Source organism: Plutella xylostella, chromosome 10, assembly GCF_932276165.1.
Source record: "Plutella xylostella chromosome 10, ilPluXylo3.1, whole genome shotgun sequence".
In the NCBI taxonomy this organism is placed as follows: Eukaryota; Metazoa; Arthropoda; class Insecta; order Lepidoptera; family Plutellidae; genus Plutella; species Plutella xylostella.
In genome coordinates, this window is record NC_063990.1 from 11,879,448 (window position 1) to 11,906,651 (window position 27,204).

At 43.2% G+C, this 27,204-nt stretch overlaps 1 protein-coding gene across 2 annotated transcripts; it reads right to left on the minus strand.

Annotated features, from left to right (window-relative positions):
• Positions 1 to 1,512: 1,512 nt before the first annotated feature.
• Positions 1,513 to 27,084, minus strand: LOC105384859 (telomerase-binding protein EST1A). 2 transcript variants are annotated; one of them, XM_048623539.1, is made up of 26 exons: positions 26,928 to 27,084; positions 25,620 to 26,761; positions 24,946 to 25,094; positions 24,465 to 24,631; positions 23,818 to 24,144; positions 23,149 to 23,275; positions 22,555 to 22,823; positions 22,080 to 22,205; positions 20,914 to 21,020; positions 18,918 to 19,083; positions 18,018 to 18,507; positions 17,821 to 17,931; positions 17,269 to 17,370; positions 16,896 to 16,985; positions 16,530 to 16,591; positions 15,240 to 15,391; positions 8,740 to 8,903; positions 7,517 to 7,590; positions 7,087 to 7,184; positions 6,689 to 6,908; positions 5,954 to 6,071; positions 4,968 to 5,156; positions 4,405 to 4,552; positions 3,689 to 3,943; positions 2,945 to 3,090; positions 1,513 to 2,275 (listed from the first exon to the last, which is right to left on the minus strand). In XM_048623539.1, exons 2-26 carry the CDS (start codon positions 26,692 to 26,694, stop codon positions 2,243 to 2,245), a joined length of 4,965 nt encoding a protein of 1,654 aa, XP_048479496.1. In that variant the 5' UTR covers positions 26,695 to 26,761; positions 26,928 to 27,084; the 3' UTR covers positions 1,513 to 2,242. The 2 variants fall into 2 exon arrangements, with proteins under 2 accessions (XP_048479496.1, XP_048479497.1); XM_048623540.1 differs by having other exon boundaries at positions 25,620 to 26,758; positions 26,928 to 27,066.
• Positions 27,085 to 27,204: the final 120 nt, after the last annotated feature.

Below are 27,204 nucleotides of genomic sequence, written 5' to 3' on the forward strand. Positions count from 1 at the left end.
ATCCCACCGAGCGAGCCGCCGCGCCCGCGACCCGCACCCATCTCCACCGCAAACAGATTTGCATCAACCGACGCGGAATAAACCTGAAGCCTCTCAGCAAATCTTAAATCAATTTGTCGTAGTGAACATGTCTCGTCTGATTGTGGACGGGGCCGCGCAGGCGGGTACATATTGTAAATAAACGAGCCGAGAGCGTCGAGGGCAAGATGCGCACGGTAAATAAGTTAACGGTTGTTTTACAACCCGGCGAGCTGCGCCGCGACCCGCCACTTCCCATAGCTCAATAGTCCTAACACAGGAATTTATCACTTGTATGACCATAAATGCTTTCAGTTTATGTTCCATTATAGAAACTGCAGTGGTATGTACCTACCGGCTGCGCGGGGGCGGGGGGCGCGGGGGGCGCGGGGGGCGCGGGGTGGCCTCGGCTCAGTGCCGCGGAGGGCTACAGTCGTCACGCTTTTAACGACTTTTAGTATCATATTTACTCAACGAGTATCCGATTAAATCAATAAAACATATTTATACGCTATAATGGCCTTGTAGAAAATATATTACAATCTAACTTCTATGATTGGGTTAGTGAATTTAACTAATACCGGATTAGAAGGATTACCAGATTTTGGCAATTATTCAATGAATGTAAATAGTAATTACGTGCTGGGGTTATGTGTATGTGAACATGTAATGGGGTATAGTTATATAGTGTATAGGATAACATTGAAAGACCTTCGTTTATTCAATATTAAATTTATTGAAACATCATGATTAGGGCAAAATTAACAGCGTCAAATTTATTTGAAAAATGAAAAACGTGTGTTATATGTATAATAATAAATTGTATATATACTAGCTATAAAGTCATTGTTGCAACATATTCAGCGTTTGTACATACACAGTGCACGCTATATTATATTTATCTAAGTGTCGGCGTGGCCCGCGGGCCGCCGTGTACCGTCGTATCTTGATTCTCAATTCTAACATCAAAAATATAGACTAGGACTGTATCACCACTAGGGACATCGGGTCATACCTCAGTGGGCTAACTGAACATTGAACTAACATTCCTGTATAAATGCATTTTGTACGCACATTTCAATAGTAAAAGTCTTAGCTTTCCGGTTATCGAATTCGTAACGTATTGCTTGCAAACATTACCTATAGGATTAATTTAAAATTATTGTAATTACATCACGTGAATATAATGAAGTTAGAGACACGGACGGTGTCGAGAACTAGAGGCGAGCAATGTTCAGTCAGCGATAGGAAATTCATAACTAGACGTGTCATGGTTAGTGATAACGAATTTAGCAACTAAACTTTCTAAAACAATCAATACTAATTCAATATTCCACAACAATTTACTCTACAGACGTAGCCAAAACATCCCTCATGAAATAGCAGTGTACTACCGATATAATTTTATACTTAAGTTGTTATTAAAAGTGTTAAGATGGTGTCATACAGAGGAAAGTATTCCAAGCAACGTTACGTGGTACGTGTAATGATGTAAGGTTACGTGTAATGGCACAAGACAATTGTTAAAAGTTAAGCTGTACACAAATAATATTTCGATTAATCTCGTGAAGAGGTTAGAATTTAATAAAATACTTTCACGATTCTAGTGCGCCTCGTCATTGATCAAAACTCGACGCTCCTGCGACACAATATTATGTACTAAAAAAATAAAAGTAGAGCAAAGAGCATGCGTCCTGTACTTGTTACGTTAGATAGTGTACATCATTCCATACTACTACCTAACTATAAAATCATAAAACTGTACTCAATATAATACAAAATATAGTAACTACAACTCATTTATCATTACATTTACGATTCTCTAATACCTTAAAAACAAATAAGAAATACAAAAAGCATGTAAAAACTGGCCCAAGGAACACACAGGTGGAACCCTGAAGCTCTTAACAAAATTTAATAACTATTATATCCGACTATTGGTGTATTCAATTAGTTTTATACTTATTTATACTATTCAATTCCTACTCTAGAGGGCGCGAGCGTCGCGCCGCCATCTTGCACTTTCATCTAATCTAATATAATCTGTAAGCACGTTGTCTTCCGTAATATTAAGTCATAATTATTTTCTATAAAATAACGAACGAAGGAAATCACTTAGTCGTAGTGAGAGGGGCGTGTTAACAGACATTGTATGTGTCCTAGAGCGAGACATGTATCATAATGAGACCAGAGACATCAGCCGGGGGCGGGTGGGTCGCGCGAGTCACTGCGCCGCGCCGCCGCCCTCCGGCGCGATCTGCAACAAAATCACATTTTTATACTACAACCAGCCATACAGATTCGTCAGAAAAATAATGTACATAATGTAGCTCTTCATATCTGTAATAATCTGTATGCTGAAGAAGTTGGGACAGAGAGTTGTCGAGGGGAGACCGCAGACAGGTAACCGACGACGAGTTGAAGCACGCCTCGGCAGTGGTCTATGTCTAGCAGTGAGCGAATATGGGTCGGTCATGAATACTCTTAATAACGTAACTAATACTCACAGGGTTGTCACCGAGCACGCTCGACGTTTTTACTAGGTAATATTCCGATGCTCTGTTCAATGTACTCCAATGTTGCAGAAGGCGTAAATAAGCTAGCATTTTCCATTAAGGAGTAATTACACCAAATTTGGTGCTTTCGTCACTGGAACTTTTTCATTGGCCGGAGTGTACGAGTACATGTAACTCACAGGGTCGTCTGGAATAGGCTCTTGACTGAAATCCGCAGGGCAAGCGTAAGCGAGGCCGCCCTAAACAAACCTGGCGCCGTTCAATCGATGCGGAGATGCAAGACGCGTAGATGACGTGATCCGAGGTGAAGCTCGCTGCCGTCGACAGACAGAGATCGAACCGTTGTGTCTGCCCTTTGCCCCACGGGGGGGTCATAGGACGCCAAGAAGAAAGAAGAAGATGAAACTCACAGGGTCTGGGGCGAGCGCGGCCCAGGCCACGAAGGAGGGAAGGTCGCGCGCCGGCAGGTCGGCCGCCAGCGCCTTCACGCGCAGGTTGCGGTCGTCCGTCAGCAGCACCACGGAGCACACGCGCCGCGACCCCGCCTCGCCCGACTCTGGAAGAAGGGGGGGTGATTGTAGTGGGGGCATTTGACGTGAAGACGCAACAGTTGTGTGTAAGGTACGCGAGAGAGGGGGGTGTGATTGTAGTGGGAGCATTTGAAGACGCAACAGTTGTGTGTAAGGTACGCGAGTGAATTCATCACGTCTGGCACTTTTCATTCAGCTCGTTCTTGTTGTGCTCTCTAGCACACATCCAAAATATCTCTTTCTTGCACCTAAACAGTACTCACATACATACAGTGCTCCAAAATTGATAATGCGCATAGAAATCTTTGACAGATCGGTTGTTTTCGATTATGTGACACATGATATTTGACTCCTTTTTCTTTCGAACAAGGTGCAAAATGCAAGTGTTTTTTTTAAGGCTCTTACGATTTAATCATTCGGGTGTGAAGATCTGCATGTGCATTATTAATTTTGGACAAGTGTAAGTATAACAGAAAAATTATAGTACAAACGGAGGCTTTATTACTAAAAGTAATCTCAGAAGTGAATCATAATGATTCACTTTATACCTCCTGATCACCATCACTCCGACGTTTGCCGAGCAATGTAGTGTTTAGTGAACCTGGATGCTATTCATGTACTCACCAGGCTCACTGGGAATATTGGCGTGTAGATTGAGCGCGGTGGCCAGCACTCGGTCGTCGTTGGTCGCCCGGGCGGTTTCCTGCTCGGCGGTGAACGCGGCCGAGGCGAGCAGCGAGCCGCGCGACGTGGCGAAGCGCACGCCCGGCGGCGCCCCCGCACCCCCCGCGGCCCCCGCCACGCCCAGCCACGCCAGCGCCGCCGCCGCCGCCGCGCCCACGCGCCCGCAGCGACTCAACCCTTCCAGTTCTGTCACCACTGTAAAGGAAACGGACGTTAGATAGTGGTACTGGTGAGTTGGTGATTTTCTTCTTAGTTCTATCACGGTTCATTTAGACATCAGGTACGGCCTGAACACAGTCTTCAAGCAGAGGCATTGGTGCAGAATCGTGGACGCTAGGACATGATTGTGCACCGATTTACATAGTGCTGCTAGCTGTCGACATTAACATTTAAAAAAAAAGACGAAGGTTACCATCTGACACGTCAAGAACTGCAAACTATAAAAAAACAGTTGGGCATATCAGCCGAAGACCCGCCAGCTGCTGCGGGTGACTAACCAACAAGAGCGCGCGAGGAGCGTCAGCAGCGGCAGGCGCTGTATGGAGCAGGTACTGACCGACAAGCAGCACGGCCAGCAGGTAGGGTCGGCAGCGGCAGGCGCTGTATGCAGCAGGTAGGGTCGGCAGCGGCAGGCGCTGTATGAAGCAGGTACTGACCAACAAGCGGCACGGCCAGCAGGTAGGGCTGCGGGCGCGCCAGGAGCGTCAGCAGCGGCAGGTGCTCGATGAAGCAGTTGGTGTCGGGCACCAGCCAGCGCGGCCGCACCGTCACCTCCGCGCGCACCCAGCCGCCCGCCACCAGCTCCTGGGGGGAGACATATGTTATTAAGTCTCGGGCTGCGACAGTTTGAACCCATATCCAGCAAACTAATTAATAATACTTCCTACATTGATTAATTTTTAAAGTTCTTTATTAACATAAAAATTTTATACTTTTTTTAAAGTCTAATGTACAATTTATTCCTAGGCTAGAAATATCTTAAAGTCTAATATTTTACAAGACCTGTCGGTCTTTTTCCATTAGTGGATGAAACATAGTTAACATTATCAGAAATTAAGCCACTATTAATTGCAGCGTCATATTTTAATAGAGAGGTTAACTGTCATAAAAACTTGCCTTGTGCAACCTCGAATCCGTTATCTAAATCCATCGTCTGTACTATAACTGTTTAGTCTAAAGAACGTCAATTTAGGAAACAAAGTTAAACAAATAATCATACCTGCATCCTTTTCTGCCTTCTCTCCATAGTGGCCCGCCTGTCCTCGAGCTGCTCCTTGCGCCTCAGCAGCCGCCGGGTGGCCTCGTCCGCCCCCTCCGCCTCTATCGCCGTCCCCCTCGCACTCGGCGGGCTCGGCGGGCTAGCTGTCTCTTTCATGTCGTCCTCTTCCTCTTCCGCTGAGTCTTCCGACTGGGAATTGAGTTGGTGTTAGTTAAAAAGGTTGTGGTGCACCTTCCTTCTACATGGGATTATCTATTTACATTGCTAGTTGCAAGGTGACAAGTCTAAGTTTATTTCACTACTCAACATCGGAGCCGAAAACCTAAACCTGTTCTATAACACGTCTCATTTTCAAGCTGGTTTAGTCATTCCAGACTGTAAAATTTACACATTAACCCCTCTTCAAAACTGACAACCAGAAGGGCTAGTACAGGGCGCTATTAAGACGTGACAAAAGTTCTCCATCGCGCTCGCTCTTGAGGCTGCGCGATGTGAGTGCGCGCGATGCAAAACTCTTGTCACGTCTTAAATGCGCCCTGTATAGCCCTTCTGGTTTAGTCATTCCAGACTGTAAAATTTATACATTAACCCCTCTTCTTACAAATTAAACACTACAAATCTGACAGCCAGGATCCTTGCACCTATCCCTTTTTTGTTATTGTTTACATACCTAAATTTATTATTGTACATTTTAAGAGCTTACATTATATGCATTCGATAACCACCAATCAAAGGTAGAAACTGCTTTTTATCAATAAGTCCGCCTTTGTGCGCAAATTATTAGCTATGTTTTTAAAATGCTTCTGTGTAAAAATTGTTTTTTGTGTGCAATAAAGTGTATATAAATAGATAAATCGCGTTAAGGCGATAAATCCGCCTTTGTGTACATAGACTGTCAACCTGTAATGGTCTGTACCTACTTTGTATGTACAGACCATTACAGAGTTTAAATAAATAAATCCCTCAGTGTCAGCCCCTGTACTCACCAAGGCGTGCAGCGGCGCGGGCGGCGGCGCGGCGCGCGGCACGCAGCTCGCGTAGCGCGGCGCCGCGCCGGCCGGGCACTCCAGCCGCAGCACCGCCGGCTCCACGCCCACCAGGTATCTGTTGGGGGGGGGGTTCATGAATTTTTATTTTATTTTTGGGGACATCTCACACACGGCCATCCGACCCCAAGCTAGGCAAAACCTGTGTTATGGGTATCGGACAGCTGATATATCTACACAAATACATAGATAGATACATATTAAATATAAATATCAACACCCAAGACCTAAGTACAAATATCTGTGTTTAAACAAATATCTGCCCCAGCCGGGAATCGAACCCGGGACCTTCGGCATAGCAGTCAGGGCCACTAACCACTACGCCATTCGACCGTCATATAAGAGGTAGTCATAAAAGAGGCACTTACTGAAACAAGATCATCGCGAAACTAGTGTCACAGGACATGTATAAATCTTCGGATTCAGATAACGTTTAGGAATGCCCAATAGTTTTTTCCAGATATAATTTTATTATACAAAATATTACGCTGTTTCTACTGTAACTGTTATTTTGACTAACGCTAAAGCTAGGGTTTGTCATCGCGGTTGAAGTGTTAGCCAAATTAGCGTCTGATGCCGAGTTTGAGGGAGCACTGGACGTAGGTATATTACACATGATTTCATGTCAAGAAGGCTAAGAGCAAAAATAATACGTATACTATGCAATGAACTCACTCGGTGCCAAAGAACAGCAGCTTCCTCGTCCTCAAGGCGTGCTCGGCGAGATGCGGCGCGAGGGGCGCGGGGGGCGCGGGGGGCGCGGGGGCCGTCCCCTCGGGGCCCGCGGGGGCGGGGGCGGGGGCGCGCCGCACGAAGGCCGCGGCCGGCTCCATGTACATGAGCGGGGTGAAGCCGGCTAGCAGCGAGTCTTCGGGTAGTCGCACTGGCGAGTAGCCTGTCGAGGTGGTCATAAAAACGATAATAGTAGATTCTTTATTTCGCTAAGCTTACGTACTATTAAAACATTGATCAGGGGAGAAGAGTATGAAGTAACTGTGCCAATATACTTACCTCACTCTTCCGTATGTATAATTTTACTAACTATGACTATGTTTAGCAAACTAAGTATTTACCTTCTTTCATTTCAGTTTCGAAGACGATGGACTTGTCGTCGAGCGTCTCCAGGATGTTCATGAGGCGCGCCAGCCAGTCCCACGGGTCCTTGTCGGTGCTGCGGATGTTCACAATCTATTCATTATCATTCTTCTAGGGTCCACTTTAAATTTTATATTAATGATAAAGAGACATCAGTTGGAGAGTGGAGCCATTGGCCCTCTGGCCCCCTTGACCGAAGGCTCGAGACAGGTAGTGGCTGGCTGACAGAGGACAGAGTGTTGAGACGATTGTTCAGAGAGGCCTATGTCTAGCAGTGGATGATTACTATCTTCTTAGCGTTTCGTGGGATACCATCACTCGGGAGTCTCTTGCCTTGCACCCTACGACGATGACGATAACTTGATGATGAAGTTAGAAACATATGATGAATGTGTTAATTAGAATTACCCGATGTCGTAGTTGTCGAAGGAGGGCGGCGGGTTCCACACGCTGCTGTGGCACAGCATCCAGTCCGACCACACCTGCAACACACAACATGCACCGTCAATATAAACCTAACACGTATTAACATGATTTATTTTATTTCGGCCTTAACTCCATGGTATAAAGTTTAAAATATGGTGGCAATATTTTTGCCACTGCCTGTAAGTTTTAATAGCTTGAGTTAACTGAATCGTACACTGTTCAAGTTTGATCTAATTTAAAGAGCGGTAGGGCTTATAAATAGGTTCTTAATTTAGGGACCATAAACATGCATATAGAGACAGGTAATGAATATAAAGATAACAGACCATTGCTTATAATAGAATATTTACAACCTGTTTAGGCTCGGCTGAGGTCCAATTTTAGAACTAAAACTCACAATGTAGTATAAAATTCCCGTCTAATAAAGTCTAATAGGCCATAAAACCATAGTTAGTGCCTAGAATATATTTAGATGCAAGTTAAGAGCTAAATAAACTATGTTTTACCATTAATACCGTTAAAGATGCAATGATAATGATGTTACAGGCAGACGCCATTACACTAAAGGAGAGGTAGACTCTTTATGGCTAGTTTTTAATGTAATGTAAACACATTGGCATTAAAAATAGAAACAAGGCTCTATAAATACTTTATGACAGAATAGGGTGAACCGGAAAATAAAAATGCCTTCAATACACTTCTACTAATTACAATAACATCATTATATCGACTCTTGCACAGTGTACATTTTTCAATACAGCGTACATTAAAGTACATTTTAGTCTCCTTTCGGGAACTGTTCACACTAAAAGGGTGAGGCCAGACGAGCGTAATTTTGTGAGTTGTGAGTCGCGTATTCTGATGCGCGAGGACGAGAAAGGCGGGGAAATTAATTAATAAACTAATTTGTTAGCCTGGTTCTTTTGGCAGTAGCCTAAATAGTAGTACAGTAGGCAAAATAAAATAAAATAAATATAAAATTTTCCTGTTAGTTTTTGTTTGATGATAATTTGTTCAAAACATTTCATTAATAAAATTGTAAACATAATGAGGAACGGAACAGAACCTTCACACTTCAGCACGGGCCTGCCTAGTGAAGTGTGCAGACAACTTACTGCGATCTTATGATCCTACAAAATTGTATCATTCATTGTGAAATAAATAAAATTAAAAAAATAGATTAATTCTGAAGCTCGAGTGGGTACCTTGATGGCGGGCAGCAGCAGCAGCGCGTCGGCCCGCTGCTGCGAGGCGGGCGGCGCGGGCAGCAGCGCGCAGCAGCGCTCCAGCAGCGCGCCGAACATCAGCAGCGCCACCGACACGGCGCACTCGAGCCACGCCGAGCGGGAGCCGGTTGTCGTGGAGCCTTCTGTAATAGATGACGGACTCATTGTAGATACCTACTGCTCGGGTTAAGCTGCGTACAGGCCGGCCCAACGAACGCCCAACGAACGCCCAACGGTGGATATTTATCATACATAATACAGGGCAGATTGCAGCAACGAAGGTCAACGAAATCCGTTCGTTGGCGTTCGTTTCGCCGGTATGTACGCAGCTTTAAAGAAATTATTCCTTGTAGGTCCATAATGCGAAAGGTACCTATCTAAAGACGTTCGACTAAGTACGCGTACTTATAGTTCGGTGGTCTTTTTCGCAAACTCTTTGAACTTTTTTCATAGTGAAGTACGCTTACTTAAGGTAACACACAAGTAAACTTACACCTACGTGTATCACTTAAGATAAAGACATATAAACTATTTGGACTGAAATCAGTTAAATACTAAAGTTAGTAGTACTTATTAGTTTATGTTATGACTAGCTGTTCCCGCGCGCTTCGCTTCGCCTTTAATAGTTTTCCTAGTGGGAATTCCGGGATAAAAAGTAGCCTATGTTCTTTCCCAGGGTCTAGAGTAGTCTAGACCGTATGTATACCAAATATTTCATTCAAATCCGTTCAGTAGTTTTGGCGTGAAAGAGTAACAGACAGACAGACAGACAGACAGAAAGACAGACAGACAGACACAGTTATTTTCGCATTTATAATATTATATAGTTAGGATATATTAAGTACGAGTCGATATACCTTTAAAAGTATATATACAGTGGTGTAAAATTATGGTATTAATTTTATACAGCTTCGACATAAAGATGCGGTAGCTGGTGTAGAAAGTGTACTAAACTTGTAGGTCTAGGTCTAGAGTACAAATTTCTTGATAACGTTGTTGACAAAGTATTTATAAAACAATGGATTTACTCTTATTAAAATTTTACATGATTGCATCAAGCAATATTAAGGTTATTTTACAATAAAATACTTTTATAATAAGTTAATTGGATGCTTTATAGAGCCAAGGGTAACGGCCAAGGGTGCAATTAAATTTTCAGCTAGAAAGGCATCACACATAAAAGGCGCCAATCTTCAATAATTGACCCATTAACATTGTCAAGCCACTTAATAAACCTAAGGTCAAAACAAAGTCCAAATTTACAGTTATTATAACCAAAAAGGAAAAACTCCAAACCAAAGCTCTGATTGCCAGCAATTACATTAATACCTAAGAAAGTAATACCGGCTATTAACATTGACCTAGTGAATTCGTAGGAATGAGCAACGTCCACTATTTATAATGACATGCGTGGAGAGAACCTGCCCGCAGCAATTAGCCTCTTTTTGATCCATTTGTTAGCTGTTACGAGATTTAATTTCTCACAACACGCCACATCTTGTGACTAGTTGTGACTCCGCAATAATATATTCCAGTACAAGCCCGTTACATTATGAACACCAGGTTTTATGGATCAAAATTGCATATGATAAGTATGCAGAGTATGGCGCAACATCGCCGACGATCCACACTACACGAGACAAGCGCCGAGACCTGTTCGTTACTTGATTTAATTTGTATAATTGGATCGTAAAAATCATAATACTCTCCAATAACAGACGATAGGAATTGGATTTCTGAAAACATGAAGTGCGCAGTAGCTAGTGGAGATGCGAGTATGATGGGTTGGAGATGCGATGTTTGCGCGCTCCCGGCGGCGCGGCGGCGGCGGCGGCGGCGGTGTGAGCCGGTCCGGTATAAATAGCAGGCGGCTATAAATACCCCCGGCCGCCGCACCTGCAGGGATTATACAAGCGACACCGCCGGGTAATGCCTGCATAACACAAGCACCACTACTTACTCAACTACAACACGTTTTAGCGCCTCCCGACGACTACTTTTTTGCCTCATCTTATCTGCATCAGAAGCGCGCAGCAATATGTACTGCGATACAGACATACGATTGATAAACATGTTGGGCAGCGCGCGTCCCGTTAGCCGCGCCGGCGCACCGTGCCCGCGGCCCCGGGGCGAGCGCTCTGTGCAACGACATCATTAAAGGGGTGGTTGGACGTCATTTTTCTAAAATGATTCAAAAACATCAATTACGCGTAATGGCGTAAGAGTAGATGACGCGCGCAGGTCGCCGACCCCGGGCTCGTCAAATGTGCATCCCGCGGGGGGCGAGAGGGGGCGCGGGGCGGGGGGGAGGTGCATCAACCTCAGATAACCTGTATTTTGTAATTACAAGGCTTTACTGCGGACGGAGGCGCAGCAAATAACCACATTTACAAGCACCTTCTAGGCTAATTTCGTAAATCGAATACGTGTGCACGATTACTTTTCAATTTTAAAGCACCTTTAACTATCACTTGAGTGCCCATCTGTATTACAGGTACTTATTGACGATGTGCGTACGTCTAGCTCGAGCAATTAACGTTCACTACTTAACATAACTAAAGAATCACGAACTGTTTATAAGTAGTTAAGACACCTCATAAATTATGTTAAGGGACAATAGTTGTTAAAATCTCGAGATAGTTATTTGTTCAATAAAAATATTATGGCAATAAATCTAGAGTGAGTTGCCAATGTGTACGTGACTTCAAATGACATGACCTATCTTACTGTAAGCTAATAAATCGTGGAGGCGTACACGTTTACGAGAGAACAGCTGAATTCATGAGACAGCTTAAAGTATAATGAGTTAATTGAGACTTGTACTTTTAACAGCAGTTATCTCATTGACACAGAGACATACATACACATCCATCTTCTGTCTTGGTTTTAAATAATTGACGGATATGCGATTTCACAACCTCTTATGGTGAAGTACCTACGAGTCTGGAAGATGACTATCATTTCATTATTTACTAGGCTCAAAATCTATATTCACGTAAAAGTTTGATAACCATCATGGCATAATTCCATCGAGTAAGAAAATAAGTAGGGCTAGTGGAGTCTTCGTGTCCTGTGCATTATACGGTATTAAGACATCCGTTTAAAATGCCTACGCGCCGTAAGATATTTTTAGTTTTGCGTTTAGAACCTGTTCGCTGGGAGTTAACACTATTTCTGGATGGTATTATCGCCATAACTTTAAGATTTTAACGCTCCTTAGAAAATACGATGTCTTTTTCTTTTAGCAACACCATGTATTTGAAGATGACACCGGAATGTGGCATCAACGCTAAACACTAATATAAGAAATGGCTACTACGTTTAGTAAAGTAATACCGGCGAAAACTGAGTGCATAACCTATGCTACGAGTTAGTATATTAGAAAAAGGGGTGATTGTATATCCACATAATATATTATACAGGGTTATTGGTAAGTAGACTGCATCGTTTCAGGAGGTGATAGAGGAGGGCATTTCCAATGGATTGACCCCTATAATGCATTATCCGAAACTTAACCATTTCTAAGATATTTAATATTTAAGGTTATTTAAATTTTTTTGCCAAATTTTGATGCTTACGAGGGCGATACCGAAATGATCGGGAATAGAAAAAAGTACAAAGATATCATAATATTATTCACTTTTATTGTTTTTCAAAGTAGTCTCCGTGACATTCAATGCACTTTTTCATTCGATTAAACCAATCATTGAAACAGTAATTCCAGTCTGAAGTGGATACTGTCAAAACAGCTGATTTGTAAGCTTCGACCGCCTCTTCTGGGCCGCTAAACCGTTGACCACGTAGCATATCTTTAATTCTTGGGAATGTAAAATAATCATTGGGGCTCAGATCAGGGCTATACGGAGGATGGTCCATCAACTCCACGTTTTCCATATTTAAAAACGTTCTTGTTTTGCGAGCGGTATGATAGCTTGCATTATCGTGGTGAAGGATTATACGACGATTCGGGTTAGTTTTACGAAGTTCTCTTACGACTTCCGGCAAACAAACTGTTGTGTACCAATCAGTAGTAACCGTCCTTTGTTCTTGTAATGGAATCGTAGCCACATGGCCAGTTTTCGATACAAACGAAGCGACCATTTTTTTCGACACGCTGCGTGAGCGAATAACTTTTGTTGGCTTGATCTCACCTTCGAAGACCCAAACTGCCGATTGATGTTTTCTTTCGGGCTCATATGAATAAATCCACGATTCATCACCAGAGACGATATTGTAGACAGCATTTGAACTGCCTCCATTGAACCGTTGCAGAGCAGATCGACACCAATTAACACGAGCCGACTTTTGTTCCTCGGTCAAACGGTGGGGCACCCAGCGCGAAACTAACTTCTTGACACCCAGTTCTTCATGTAAAATGGTTTGAATGGCTGTCATACCAATGCTAAGAGAAGCCCGAATCTGCTCGTATGTCACATCTCTATCTTCTTTTATTAACTGGCGTACAGCATCGATGTTATCTTGTGTTACCGCTGTTTTGGCCGACCAGTAGAAGGGACTGTGGTAAGAGAGGAACGTCCACGGCGAAACTCAGAATACCAACGATAATGCAGATTCGATTATTTTAATTAGTTTATTAAGGTGTTACTTATGCAAAAAACCAAAAAAGTTATTGAATAATGGCTAGTTTCTTTTATTTTCTGTTTTAAGCATCAAAATTTGGCAAAAAAATTAAAAACCCTAAAATCTTAAATATCTTAGAAATGGTAAAGTTTCGGATAATGCATTATAGGGTTCAATCCATTGGAAATGCCTTCCTCTATCACCTCCTGAAAGGATCCGGTCTACTTACCAATAACCCTGTATAATAAAAAAACGATATGTTCACATAACAAAACGATCAACCCAAATTATCCAGTTATTAGTAATTTTATTTTATTTTTATTTTATAATTGTCGGGTCACTAACAGCTATTCATTACACAGTAAAGTATTATAATTATAGAATCAATAAGCCATTTAAAAGAGACCACTGATGGAATACAGAACAAGAAAAAAAAAAGTGATAAGCGCTTACTTAGTAAAACACACTATTTACGAGAAACATAGTACATACTACTATAATATAGTCACCTACTATATAGTAAAGTAATCTACTGGTTTACAAAATACAAAAAACAAAACTTAATTATGGTTTATCGCTTGCACCAAAAAATTGTCTGCTAATCGCCTGCCTCACCTTTGGAATGCTTGTGAAGAATAGATCCAGATCTAATGGTAATATTGGTAAGTCGGGTTGGTGACCCGGGTGACACAGTGGGTTTGCAGACTTTCTGCCGGTGGTGTCCACTGTAGGGCTATTCTAGATAAATTACACCCTAGACGAAAACAAAAGCGACGTATTTCTTGCAACAATAACGGACAGGATGATGCCACTGATCGCTAAATACAAAAAACTTTCACATTTGACGCCATCTTTGATCTTGACGGCCGAATGGCGTAGTGGTTAGTGACCCTGACTGCTATGCCGAAGGTCCCGGGTTCGATTCCCGGCTGGGGAAAATATTTTTTTTAAGACAGATATTTGTACTCGGGTCTTGGTTGTTGATATTTATATTTAGTATCTATCTATATATGTATTTGTGTAGATATATCAGTTGTCCGACACCCATAACACAGGTACTGCCTAGCTTGGGGTCGGATGACCGTGTGTGATGTCCCCACATATTTATTTTATTTGTATTCATTTTTTATCTTTAACCATCATCTTCGCTTTCACGTAGGGCGGAATTTTTTACAGTCAGGTCCATAAAATTATGTAGGTAATTAGTTGCACTTTTTAGTATTCGGTTACGGTCCATGAACGGAGCCCCTGGTCATATATCATCTGTACCTGTGTAGCGACACATGTTTTAGCCACGTTTTGCTATGTAAGCATTTTAGTAACATCCAGTAGGGAACAATGCGGAGACACTAGTCGTCTTGCGCCCGTCACTTAGATAACACACTTGAGAAATGTACCTAGTTGTGTTCAGTTTGGCCTCAAGAAATCCTGCATTCGTCATTTACCACAACCTCACCATCACCTCTTCATACCCTAAACCTGTACCACCAATAAGTCCTGACTGACTGAATCTTTCACCATGGTGACAAACCTGCTTTTACCTCTACAATTAGTCGCTCACATGCCAAGAAGAGGGAGAAGGGTTTTGTATGGAAAACAACCCTTTTGCAAGCAACTACTAGGCTAGACTACAATCATATCGATTCGGAAGGCACAAATTAAAATTTGAATTCGACAGTGTTTCCGTAAATCTCATTGGTCTACCAACCCGAACTAGGCCAGCGTGGTGGACGAGGCCAAAACCCTTCTTTCATTGGAAGGAGACCCGTGCCCCAGCAGTGGGGACGTGATGGGTCGTGATGATGATGATGAAATCTCATTTTCGTTGGATTTATAGTTTGACAATACTAAAATTTTAGTTTGTGTATGTGTATCATACAATGTGTACATCTACTCACGGGTGCCGGAGGGCGCGTTGGTCTCGACGGCGAACATGTTGAGCGCGGTGAGCTGCAGCAGGCGCGCGGCCGGCGTGGGCAGCGGCTGCAGGTGCAGCAGCGCGCGGAATTCGCGCAGCATGCGCGCGCTGCTCGCGTGGAACGACTCCATCCTGAGGGGGAAGAGAGGATGGTCATGGAAGTTGATCATTAGAGGGTAAGTCTGCGGGTACGACATTTGCGACGGGCGGAGCGACGGCGATGTAATCAAATGCAGTGAAAACATAGCGTTGTGTACGAAACGTCGCTCCACACGTCGCAAGTTTCGTACCCGCAGTCTAAGAGGTAAGGCGGTTACTAGGGAATACCCCAAATGCATAAATTCTTAGTAGTGGATTAATCCCAGTGGGATAAAATGAATAGAATTATCGACACTGACGGGAGCCGTGGATGATGTTCACTTGAATCATTCGACAGTGGCCGCCTTAAGATGTGCGGGTGCTGATGCCAAGATAAATTAATATATGCTGCCTTGCCGCTACATGCCTGTCGAGGCATAGACGCAGTCCTCATTCGTTTGTCAGTTTACATTCGCAGACAGCCGTCGTCAAAACGGAGGGAGTTTCACGTTAGAATAAATAATTATGTACAATAAGGTCACCTCCGACCACCCCTACGGGGGTTACACTCATGTTTGTTAGCTACACCGGCAATAAGCGAGGGAGGATAGGAATTAACTATAACCAAAAATACTACTTAGATTACGAAACTAAATTTTCGCCTTGAAAGGCTGGTTCATGAGAAATCTATTGATAGATGATGATGACACTCTCTCATATTTTATAATCTGAGCTGCATTTTAGCATTTCTTTTGCCAGTATTTTAATCTGAGCTGCATTTTAGCATTTCTTTTGGCAGTATTTTAGCCAAGGCGAGGCGGCTCACAACAGCCATGTCCAAACCGCTTCCTGAATGTCCAGTATTACCCATGCAGATAAAGAAATAATATGAAAATGACAGCCGTTGTAGAAGTGAGAGAAGGCAGGCGTAGTTTACGATAAGAGCAAGATAGATCGGGATAGCAAGAAGCTGTCCGCCATTTTCATGTTGTTTCTTTATCTGCACGAGTAATATTGGTGTCTACTGTTTACGGATAAAAAGTTTAAAAGACATCATACCCTCTCCTTACAGCAGCAGCAAATTAGATTTCAATCAATTAACCAGTTCGTGAAAACTTTGTTCCATTGTAACTTATAGATAGTCTTTGGTATGTAAGTAGTACAGTTATGATAAAACATCTAATGAACTTACCCGATTTTGGTAACGAGCTTCCCATGCACGTGTAGGTAGCTGGTTATGAAGTTTTTATTTAGCTGCAACAAAACAAACCGACTATAGCAGTAATAATTTCAACCTTCATAGACTTTTAGAAAATGCGACCTTACATCCCGGGTTTCCCGAGGGATTTCCGGGACAAATAACAGGGAAATAGCATAATAGGGACAGGCTGAAAAGCAGGATGTAAGGTCGCGTTGCGTTGCTGCCCTGAAGCTCGCAGCAGATGCTGAGTCTGCCCCTTTTTATCTCCAAGTATTATTAGTTTTAGTGTATTTTTCTGTGTGTTATTGAGACAAATAAAAACCTTTTTATTTCTTTCTTTGTTTTAAAAGCACTTACCTCGACCGGCGTCATGGAGGCGAGGCGGTCGTCGGGGCTGCGGTCGTGGCGCAGCCGCGTGGTGCGCCCGCCGCTGGGCCGCACCCACACCTGCAAATTATCACATTGTTATAATACATACAACTTTTATGTTTCCTGTCATGTTGTTAATTATAAATAAAGTCAAATTATTCTCAGATGCTAAATTGGCAGAAAGTACAGAAAGTGCAACTGTGAAGTTGTAAAAATTTTGTACAAGATTTTATTCGATATCACATTTAATTTAGTATCTAAGACAAAAGACTTTAGCCACTTAATTTTTAGGCATAAGAATCTAGGTACCAAATGAAACGTCATAGTACTCATTCTAAATTTCCATAATAATGTGTATTACCTCGCGCCGCAGCCCGCGCCCCGCGCCCGCGCCCGCCGGCGTCGTGGCGGAGGGGTTGTTGGCTTCTAGCAGTGCGCGCCGCTTGCGCTCCGCCGCTTCGTACTGGTGGTGGTATAAAGGTTTTTGTTATGTACATAATATAGAGTGCTTAGTGCCAATTTCTCCAATGTCGGCTATCTAACCGACAGGGATTGATTTATAAATTAAACGTCATCTCCGTATAAAATTCATGACAGATGTGTCAAAAGTTAACCACTACTCCTTGGTTATGCTCTAACCGAGAATGGAGAAATTGGCACTTAGATAGGTAGTCAGTAGCTGTTAGAATAGATACGCGATTATAAATAACATTAGGAATGCCGGGGGAAGCCAGTTATGGGACACAGCTAAACCTACATTTTTAAAAGAGTTTGGGGAAGTATTGTCGTGAGACTCCATAGTTGAGCCATAAATACTAACATAAGGCAACGTACATAGGTTATAAGCAACTCTAGAAGCCGCTGCGCTAGTGTTATATATTTTTTGTTTAAATACTATGAAAAAAAATCATACCTTTTTCCTATTTTCATCAAATAATGAGATCAAACTTTCCCTTGCTGAATGGAACGGGTTGGACGACATTAAACTCCTCATGTAGTAATACACCGCGTCCAATTTCCTTCTCTGAAATAGATAACTCACTTCAATAAATCTGCACCTAAATTAATATAATATATTTCATTAATGATTTTTCGAGATGTTCAACTCACCGCATATATCGCCAAAATAGCCAACTGATTATACGGCCGACCATTCTTAGGATTAACCTGTTGCGCTTTCGTGTACCAAAACTTGCTCTTCGCGTAGTTATTGGTCTCATTCACCTGCTCCTTATACCGGGCCAGGTCTCCGAGGAACACATAGAGCTTCTGCACCGAGACTAGAGCTAGCCCGACGTAGCCTAGCCCTTTAGGAGGTAGGCAGTGGTTGTCGTTGATGTAATCTTCTGTGTTGAACTTGTATGTTTTCTCGAGCGTTTGCACGAGTTGTTCGAAGTATGTGTTTCCGTCGTCGATGATGGCGTTGATCTGCGCGACGGTGGCGGCGCGGTCGGCGGGCGCGGCGGCCGCGAGGCGCTTCCGCAGCACCTCGATGAAGTTGTAGTACAGGATCTTCCAGAAGTGGTGCTCGATGTTGTCCGCCTGGCAGTACTTGAGGTCCGTCATCAGGAGCTTCTCTAGCGCTTCTTGCAAGAATTTTCTGTAACAAACATGTTTTTTTTTTAAATACTCCAGCTGGTAAGGACTAAGTATACGAATATTTTGCCAATTATAGTATAGTTTTTGTAAATTATTTTATTTAGTTTTTACCATAGTTGTGGATATTGCAAACAAGAGATGAACAGGACATGAAACAGACTTAGGTACAGATGTAGAACGATGCTGGTTGAACCACCTTAGAAAAGTGGTGGCAATAAATTTCTAAAAGTGGTGGCAATAAATTTCTTGGGAGTGCAGTACGCGTGATATAGTGTGTATTAGTGATGTGCACTCGCTGAAGTATGCGCGCCGAGATGCGGGGCGATGCCAAAACCAGCGTGACAGAGACAGGACCTCAGGGAGTGCGCAGCAGTTATGGTCACACTATAGTTAAACCTCTCTCCCACAGACCTGGTGTCGGCGACGGCGCCATCCCTCGCAGCGGCGGGGGCGGCCAGGTGCGCCTGCAGCGCGGCGTCGGCGCGGTCAACCTGCTGCAGCAGCGCGCGGTGCCGCGCCGCCAGCGCCTGCGCGCCCGCCGCCTCGGTAGAGGACGATGACCACTGCTCGCTGGGGGCTGGGGAGATAATAGGATAGTTATTACTTAACACTTTATGTGTGCAACATATAAACATAAGTGTGCAAAGGGTGGATTTAAAGCTATAAGCATTTTCTACCAGTCAACCCACAGGAAATGTAAGAAATCTTTTATAGATAAATTTTTAGAGATGTAGTTGGGAAATTGAGAACTTAGATCAAATTTAGATTTATCGATAGGCCTATACTTTTGATACGCTAATTGCTGAGGCTAAATGTGGAAAATTTGCTTGCCACGGTAGATAGATAGATAGGCCTATAAAAAAAGTTCGATAGTCGATATAGAACTATGGTATACGCACGGTATACATTTCAAATTAAAATAAATAAATACCTATAACTGTCGTGCGTAAATAACGTTACAATGTAGTTTTAAGACGCTGTAATTACAGAACTAAACACCACTCATAAAGAAACGTTACGTATTAATGGGCCATTGTTCTTTCACAATTTCTCACGAAAATCTACGCTATAGCAGTTGCATACTGCATAAAAACAAACTCTTCACTCATATTCACACCTGCGTAGTTCACATCCCACCACTAAAGGATGTTAAAATAATTGACTACAACATAATAAACTAGTCGGAGTCAACACTAGCTGTTGCCTGCGACTGGTGGTAAATTCCACAAAGTGTAACAAAGTTTTCCAGTTCAGATTTTCAAACACTATTTTACAAAAACATATAAGTTAGATACACAGGTCGAACTTACATCAGCCGCCTTCTACCTAGTCCTACTTATGATTATGAAGTGAGTAGGTACACATCAATGTTTGTTATTCTTTCATGGAAAAAGTGCTCAGCAAATTTTCATGAAATGGCGTACATGTCATGTGCAGAGAAACCTGACCCCCCTCTCATAATAACAATGCTTCTGAGAGGGGTCAGGGGTTCCGCTCATCTCGCATAATCTTTATTGACCAAAACTCATTTCGCATAACTCGTATGGTCTAAACTTTTTTGGCCGAACCATCACTTTGCCAAGACTTATGTGGCATAAGGCTCGTTTCGTCTAAAACTCTTTAGACACAATCATTAAACACCTAAGTTTCGTTTGCTCAAATTTATGTTCGTCTATACCTATGTATAATCTTGTTTCTCCTAATGTTATCTTAATAAATAATATATTAAGTATGTAGTAAATGTACAAATTGTGGTATTTTTCTCCTACATCCCGAAAATCACGATATTGTATGATCAAAAAATCGAAAGTTAACGACCAATATAATTATTACAAACCCCATGAGATCGAAACCTAAAAATAGGTGCGACGACGAGCAAAGCGAGGAGGAGCGTGTTAGGTGCACATGTTCATCAAAACCAAAGCGGAGCGCAGCGAAGCGCAGCGAAGCGGAGCGGAGCGTTTTCCAAACAGCGGAAACAATACAAGGCACCAGTTTGCGCTATGTAGGGAGACGCTCCGTCAAAGTTAAAGCCAAACGAATATTATTACTTTGTATAAACCTATGCCATAGCATTATTAGGCTATTCAAGATTTGGCCATACCATTATTAGGCTAAACAATGTTATGCGAAATAACTTTTTACTAAACGAGATTTATGCCATACGATTTTCGGCGTAACGAGACTTTGACCAAACATTACTATGCAATACGAGATTAGGCAAAAAAATCTTATGCCAAAAAAGGTAGAACCGGGGTCAGGTTTATCTGCTTTATACATAGGAAGCTGTCTATCTGAATTAACAAATAAGTACGCTACTTGTTATCCCGGAATTCCCATAGAAAACTTATTAAGGCAAAGCTCACAGGAAAAGTTAGTTTATAATAAAAGCCTCTATATCCCTTACCTCTGTTCATCCGTGGGTCCTGCTTGGCCTGCGCCGCCACCATGATAGGCCGCGACGGGTTGTGCGGGTCGTACAACATCTTCTGTGTCTCTGTCGAACCTTCTCGACTGCAATAGTGGATGGAGAATTAGGATTGTTTGTTGACACAAACGGGTAATCAAAATCTACCATAAATTTATCAAATCCTTCTTTGTTTCTGTGTACCTTTTAGATTGTAAATATATTATCCATGACATTGTGAAACCTCAATAATATAGTCTCCAAACAACGAGCCCATGGTGGCCTTATTACTCTGTAAATTGTCACACAGATTTCAAGGACCTGACAAAAATTATCTGAGGAATAAAATATTGCTGTTAGGGCTGATTTTTCAATGGTTAGATAAGTGTTATCTGAAGAATAAAATTCTTACTGTCACTGTCTAATACAAACCTTCAGATGCGACAGCAACAATCTTATTCCACAGATAACACTTATCTGACTATTGAAAAAACCGGCCAAGTGCGAGTCGGGCTCGCGCACAAAGGGTTCCGTAGCAGCAAATATAATTTACAGTTAAATCAACCTATCTCAAAAACTATAAGAGATACTTTGATCAAACCAAAAATCGTTGAAAGAGTTAATTAGCATGCATCACCTCTATTTTTTTTAGAATTTTATACCCCGTAGTTATAAAAATAGAGGGGGGGGGACATACTTTTTACGACTTTGAGAGCTGATATCTCAAAAACCGTTCACTTTAAGAAAAATGTTTTTTAGAAAACTTTATATCATTTTAAAAGACCTTTCCATTGATACCCCACACGGGTATGTACATCGAAAAAAAAAATTTCATCCCTCAGTTACATGTATGGGGGGCCCCACCCCCAATTCTTTTTTTTACTATTTAGTGTCATATTTTTGTAGCGGTTCATACAACACATATTCCCATCAAATTTCATCACTGTAGTACTTATAGTTTCCGAGTAAATCGGCTGTGACAGACGGACAGACGGACAGACGGACAGACGGACATGACGAAACTATAAGGGTTCCGTTTTTGCCATTTTGGCTACGGAACCCTAAAAATCAGCCCTTACTGTCTAGTAACTACAAACATTCAGCCTCATAATTTATTCTCCGTATAAAATTTATCTGACAATTGCATAATGAATCATGCGACTGACCCGGTGTTGTGGTTGTTGGCTTGCGGCAGCGCAGCCGGCAGTACCAGCAGGCCGGCGGGCGGCGCGGGGCACTCCGCCTTGTCTGACGCAGTGCTGGCGAGCCGCTGCCGGTTCACTTCTTGATGTCTGGGGAGATGGGGGCAGAGTTAGGGTGACTTGCACCAAACGTTTAAACGTAAGTAAAACTATAGCGGCTTTCTTTGACAGTACAGTGTAGGTAAGTGATAGTGTTGGGGTTTCCGACTGATTAATTATAATGATTATATACTTGGCAACATTTTCAACCAGCAATCCGAGGTTATACACATTTGTATTGCCACTCCACCTAAATGAACATAATATAGACACGGAAGGGTGCTAATATACCCCTTTATTTAGACTTGGCTTTCAGGTTTTAGTTCTAGCGTGACAAAACATAACTAAGATTTAAATAAATATCGACTATATTAAAATAACGATGTAGTAATGTACATACCTATCCAACCGATCCTGAACTGAAAACTTCTTCGACTCCTTGATCTCGTCCCTCCAGTTCACATTAGTGGGAGCGGGCGTGGCCCCGGCGGGGTGCGGGACGGGGGGCGCGACGGGCTCGCCCCCGCGGCCCCGGCGGCGCCCGGCGCGGCGGCGCGAGCGGCGGCCCCCGCCCCCCGCCGGCTCGGGGGCCGCGTCGGGGGCCGGGGACTCGCGCCCCCGGTCGACACTCGGTGTGCGAGCGGGCACCCAACTGCCGTTGCTCTTTTTCTGCGACGGGACAGTAACGGTTAGTTCAGCCTGAATTTCATGTAAAGCTAGCTGCTGTTGACAGACAAGGATGGAAGTGGTGTGCCTGCCCTCAGCCCCATTGGGGGATACAGGAACATTAGGAACCATGATAATGACATATGTTTAAGAACAACAATACTTTACCAAGGCACGAGAATGTAACTAATGGATTCATAAATTACGAACGAAATTTCAACTCTACATAGTCCCTGCATACCTTGCGATTACGGAGCCTAAAGGTGACAAATTGATTTAACACTATTGTTTTTACAGTGAATTTTGAACTAAGTTAGTGTGGATATACCTGATTAGAAGCCGTCCACGCTGCATTCTTCGGAACAGCTGATGGCACTCTAAAACCGTCGTTATCTCTTGGACTTAGAGCTCTGTTTGCCGACGTGTCTCTGCTATTGCACTGTGATACTATTCGCCTGGGAACACACATAAAAAATGCTGTAAAAACTATACATTGGAAAGTGTTAATGCATATGAAAGGTCATCCGACTCGCAGGATTAAGAAGCCATTGCTTTTAAATATTTATGAGTAGGCTGACCTTTAGGACCGGTGGAAACCTAATGAAATGAAAGGTTTCATAGCGAAAGATAACTTGTTTTTCCTATACCTAACTGCAAAAAAGATTCGTCTTTCGTTTTAAACTGAACTACAATTTAGTACTGTTAATAACCAATGTCATGAAAATCACTTCTTCCCATCTTGGCTAGCGCTTATATGTCATGCTATAGTACGGGTAGTCTAGGCTATAGCTATGGACAAAAAAGTTTTGGATGCTTGCGCTCGTTATGACACGCACGACTAAGGGAGGTCACTCTCTAAATCGACTAACGAACGAACAATACAATGAGATAAAGATCCGTGCCGATTCCGTGACAATTCTTATTGTTTGTTCGTCGATTTAGAGTGACCCACCAGCTCTCTTTTTTTGTCAAGCTACTGTAATGTGTGACAACATACCCCTCCGCGCTCTGCTCTCTACTGAATGACCGCAGGGAGCGCCAGCGGTCGAGGTCGTCCCGACTGTTGCCGATGTTGGACGAGCGGTTACTGCGGTGGCTATCGCGGCGCTCGCGGCCGGCACGGACGTCTTGGGACCCACTGTCTCTACGCTCTCTAGCCCGGACATCTTGGGAGCCACTATCCCGGCGTTCTCTAGCCCGGACGTCTTGGGGCCCGCTGTCCCGGCGATCCCGCCCCCCGGCGCGCGCGGGGGCGGGGGCGGGGATGTCCGACTGCGCGTTGTCCCGCCGCCGGTCGCTCTTCTTCTGACCGCGGCTTGAACTTCTGTTGATGGAAATGCGGGTTAGAAGGTTCGAAGGGCGTTGTCGTTGCTTACTTGCTATATATACCTTTGCTACAATGAAAGTAAGTACGTGGATAAAAGCTCTTTTATACCACTATACCTAAACTATTCCATCATTGAATAAACATACCTGCTTATTTTATGATAAAAATTACAAATTGAGTCGCATTCAACCAAACTATTTTTCGCAGACTGAGTCAGCGGTATATCGGTTTAATCTGCATTAACAGTTTGGTACTTTTGCGCACACGTCACGCGTCTAATAACGAGTGCGTGCCTACATTAAGGAACGCAGGCTTACCTCTTGTCCCTCCGCTTAGACCGGGCGCTTCTCTTGGCCTCCTTGGTCTCGGGGCGCACCGCTACACGCGGGTCCTGCGTGGAGGCGGACGCGAGCGGCGTCGGTGAGCTGGACGAGGAGCCGCCCGACTCCAGCTTCATGCTCTTCTCTACTTCCTCGGTCCAGTCCTGGGTGGAATTTGGCATGTTATTAATCGGCCATGCTGCTTGTTCGCGTTGAAACACGGTTTGGCGTGGTCACGAAATATCAAAAATATGACGTAGTATATAAGTGTACACGTAATAAAACGCACGTGGGTCAACGTGAAAAAGCACTTACAGGAGCTTTACCAAAGTAAAGAAACTTTTGTAAAATTAAGTATGTCAGTCAGAGCAGAGATAAACAAGTATAATTTTTAAGATTATTCTAGCTAGATCATAGCTGAAACAAAATCTTATTTTATCTATCAAAAAAAGTATTAAACAGAGGGTAGAAGTCTCACCAAGTTGGTCATATCCATGAGGCTGGTGGAGCCGCAGGAGGCGGGCTCGCTGTCCGACCCCGCGCCGCTGGGCGCCTCCTCCCGGCGGCTCGGCGCGTCCCGGGGCTCCTCCCGGCGGCTGTGAGCCTCCGCCGCGCCGTTCGTCAGTGCTGGAATATAAAATAACTAATTGTATATCACATGGCTAAATATCAACCACATGTCAGCTCTACTGCATTGGCAGTTTTGGAATACACTAATACTACTAATGTGAGTTCAAGTGCAACAGAGGCTGCTGACAGCTGCAATCTAATGTATTAGGTTGTTCTAGGTCTCACTCATAAAAGGGACACTCGAAAATTGCTAAGTAATTTGCTAAGGTACAATTGAAACTGAATATCTGATGGAAAACATTGTAAAGAAACCTGCATAACTAGATTTAGCACATTTAGATGAGTCAATCCACCAATCCGCAGTAGAACATTGTGGTGGGAAATGGCCCATAAGCTTAGACATAGATAGACTTTAGAATTCTAAAGTCTAAAGATCTAAAGTTTAGATCTTCAGGAAATGCACAAAGTTGAATTTGAGTGAAGCAAGTGCACTTACTAACACAGTTACACACACAGAGAATAGAGTAGATTGTATAGAATGCATAGTCATAGGCTCATTAATATATACATAGAATATGTTACCTTCTGGGGCTGGTGGGTGTTCCACATGGTTCACATGGTTGTTGTCTCCGAGGGACACATGACTCTCTATAGAATGAGGTTCATACAGATTCATGTAGGAGCTACTTGGAGTTGAACGTCTTGAATTATTGTGAATTTCCTGTGTCTTCAAATATGTGTTGATAAATTTATCTCTGTCAAAGCTCTCATTATCCCGGAGACGACCCCTCCCCCGGGTGGGTAGTGTCTGCGACCAGGTGGTAGTTTGGTTGTGAGGAGTCGCTGGGTTGAAGCTCTGCTGGTGAGCATTGTTGGCAAACCTGTCTCTGGTGTTGTGGTCTGCACTGTCAAAACTGTGACCTGATTGTTCTAAAAACTTTTTCTTCAGTCTAGGAGGCAAATTTTCTAAATTGATCCTGTACTTTGGTATTGGTGTATCATTGGGGTACCCAGCCGAGTTCCTTCTTCCACTGGGAGGTTTCCCACCGGCAGCTGTGTTGTGTCGCCCTGAGGTCTCCATGCTCCTGGTGTCTCGGTTGCGGTCGGGGGTGCCGGGCGCGCCGGGCGTGGGCGCGCGCCGCGATGGAGACACTGACCTGGGCTCCGACACCTGTCTGTAGCTGCGGTTGTAGTTCACATCATTGTTCGCTGCATCTTTGTTGTGGGTATCCACATAGCCCCGGTCCCTCCTGGAGGGGCCTCGTGAGTACCCGGTACTGTTGTAGCCTTGCCTGTCATTCTTATTATTTGAATGCCTCTTATTAAAAGACTGATTAACACTATCACTCCTCATAGAAGAACTGGAGTGTCTGTCACTGTCCCCCTTGAGGTCGGCGGCGCGGGGCACGTACAGCGGCTGCTCCGGCTTTCTGTGTCTGGTTGTGGAGTGGTCTTTTTTGCTGGACAAGTCATCTTCATATATTGAATTTTTTGATCCGTAGTGGTTCTGTTCTCTGCCTCGAGGGCCGTTACTGACGTCGTAGGAATTCATTGTGGGGTCTAGAGCGTACCCTGACCTCCTCAGTGGGCCGCTGCCGGGCTTGTACAACTTTTGTTGAGGCTTATTTCTTCTGTATTCCTTCCAATCATCATCCATAGCAAAGAGAAATAACTGTTGGGTAAATTTATTGTACTATCATATCTCAAATTGATGATATCTTCTACTGAAATGAAAATAAAGACACAAACATGTAATTAGCAGTTCCGATATTGCGAAGTTTTGATATTATTTTAGGTTATATTCAAAAAACACAACAAACAAACAGTGCACGGTTCAAATTCATTATCAAACTCCATAACAGATTAATCCCACGTTTAAGGAAAATTCACCTTATAAAACATTGTAAAATTTAAACCTATTTATTTCACTATTTTTCTGAAAAAATTGTTGTATTTCAGGGACAGTTGTTTGTCTCTCTTGTCTAGAAATTGAAGCATTTGTCGCAGTCGCAGGTTATCGATAAAAATACGGAAAAGTACGGTTTTTGCATTGAAACAGATTTTCATAGACAATTGTCTATAGTAAACAGGATGTGACAAATTTACTAGCAACACCGAACTTTATGTCAAATTTAGAAAGTTGTCTATTATTATAGTAGGACGGCAT

What these genes read in the sequence shown, in the direction of transcription:
- LOC105384859 (XM_048623539.1), bottom strand. Translation starts at nt 26,694, where the DNA reads ATGGATGATGATTGGAAGGAATACAGAAGAAATAAGCCTCAACAAAAG. An exon ending in ACACCCACCAGCCCCAGAAG is followed by an intron (nt 25,095 to 25,619) that starts GTAACATATTCT and finishes TTTATATTCCAG; the next exon opens with CACTGACGAACGGCGCGGCG. An exon ending in AAGCTCGTTACCAAAATCGG is followed by an intron (nt 15,392 to 16,529) that starts GTAAGTTCATTA and finishes CTTCCCCCTCAG; the next exon opens with GATGGAGTCGTTCCACGCGA.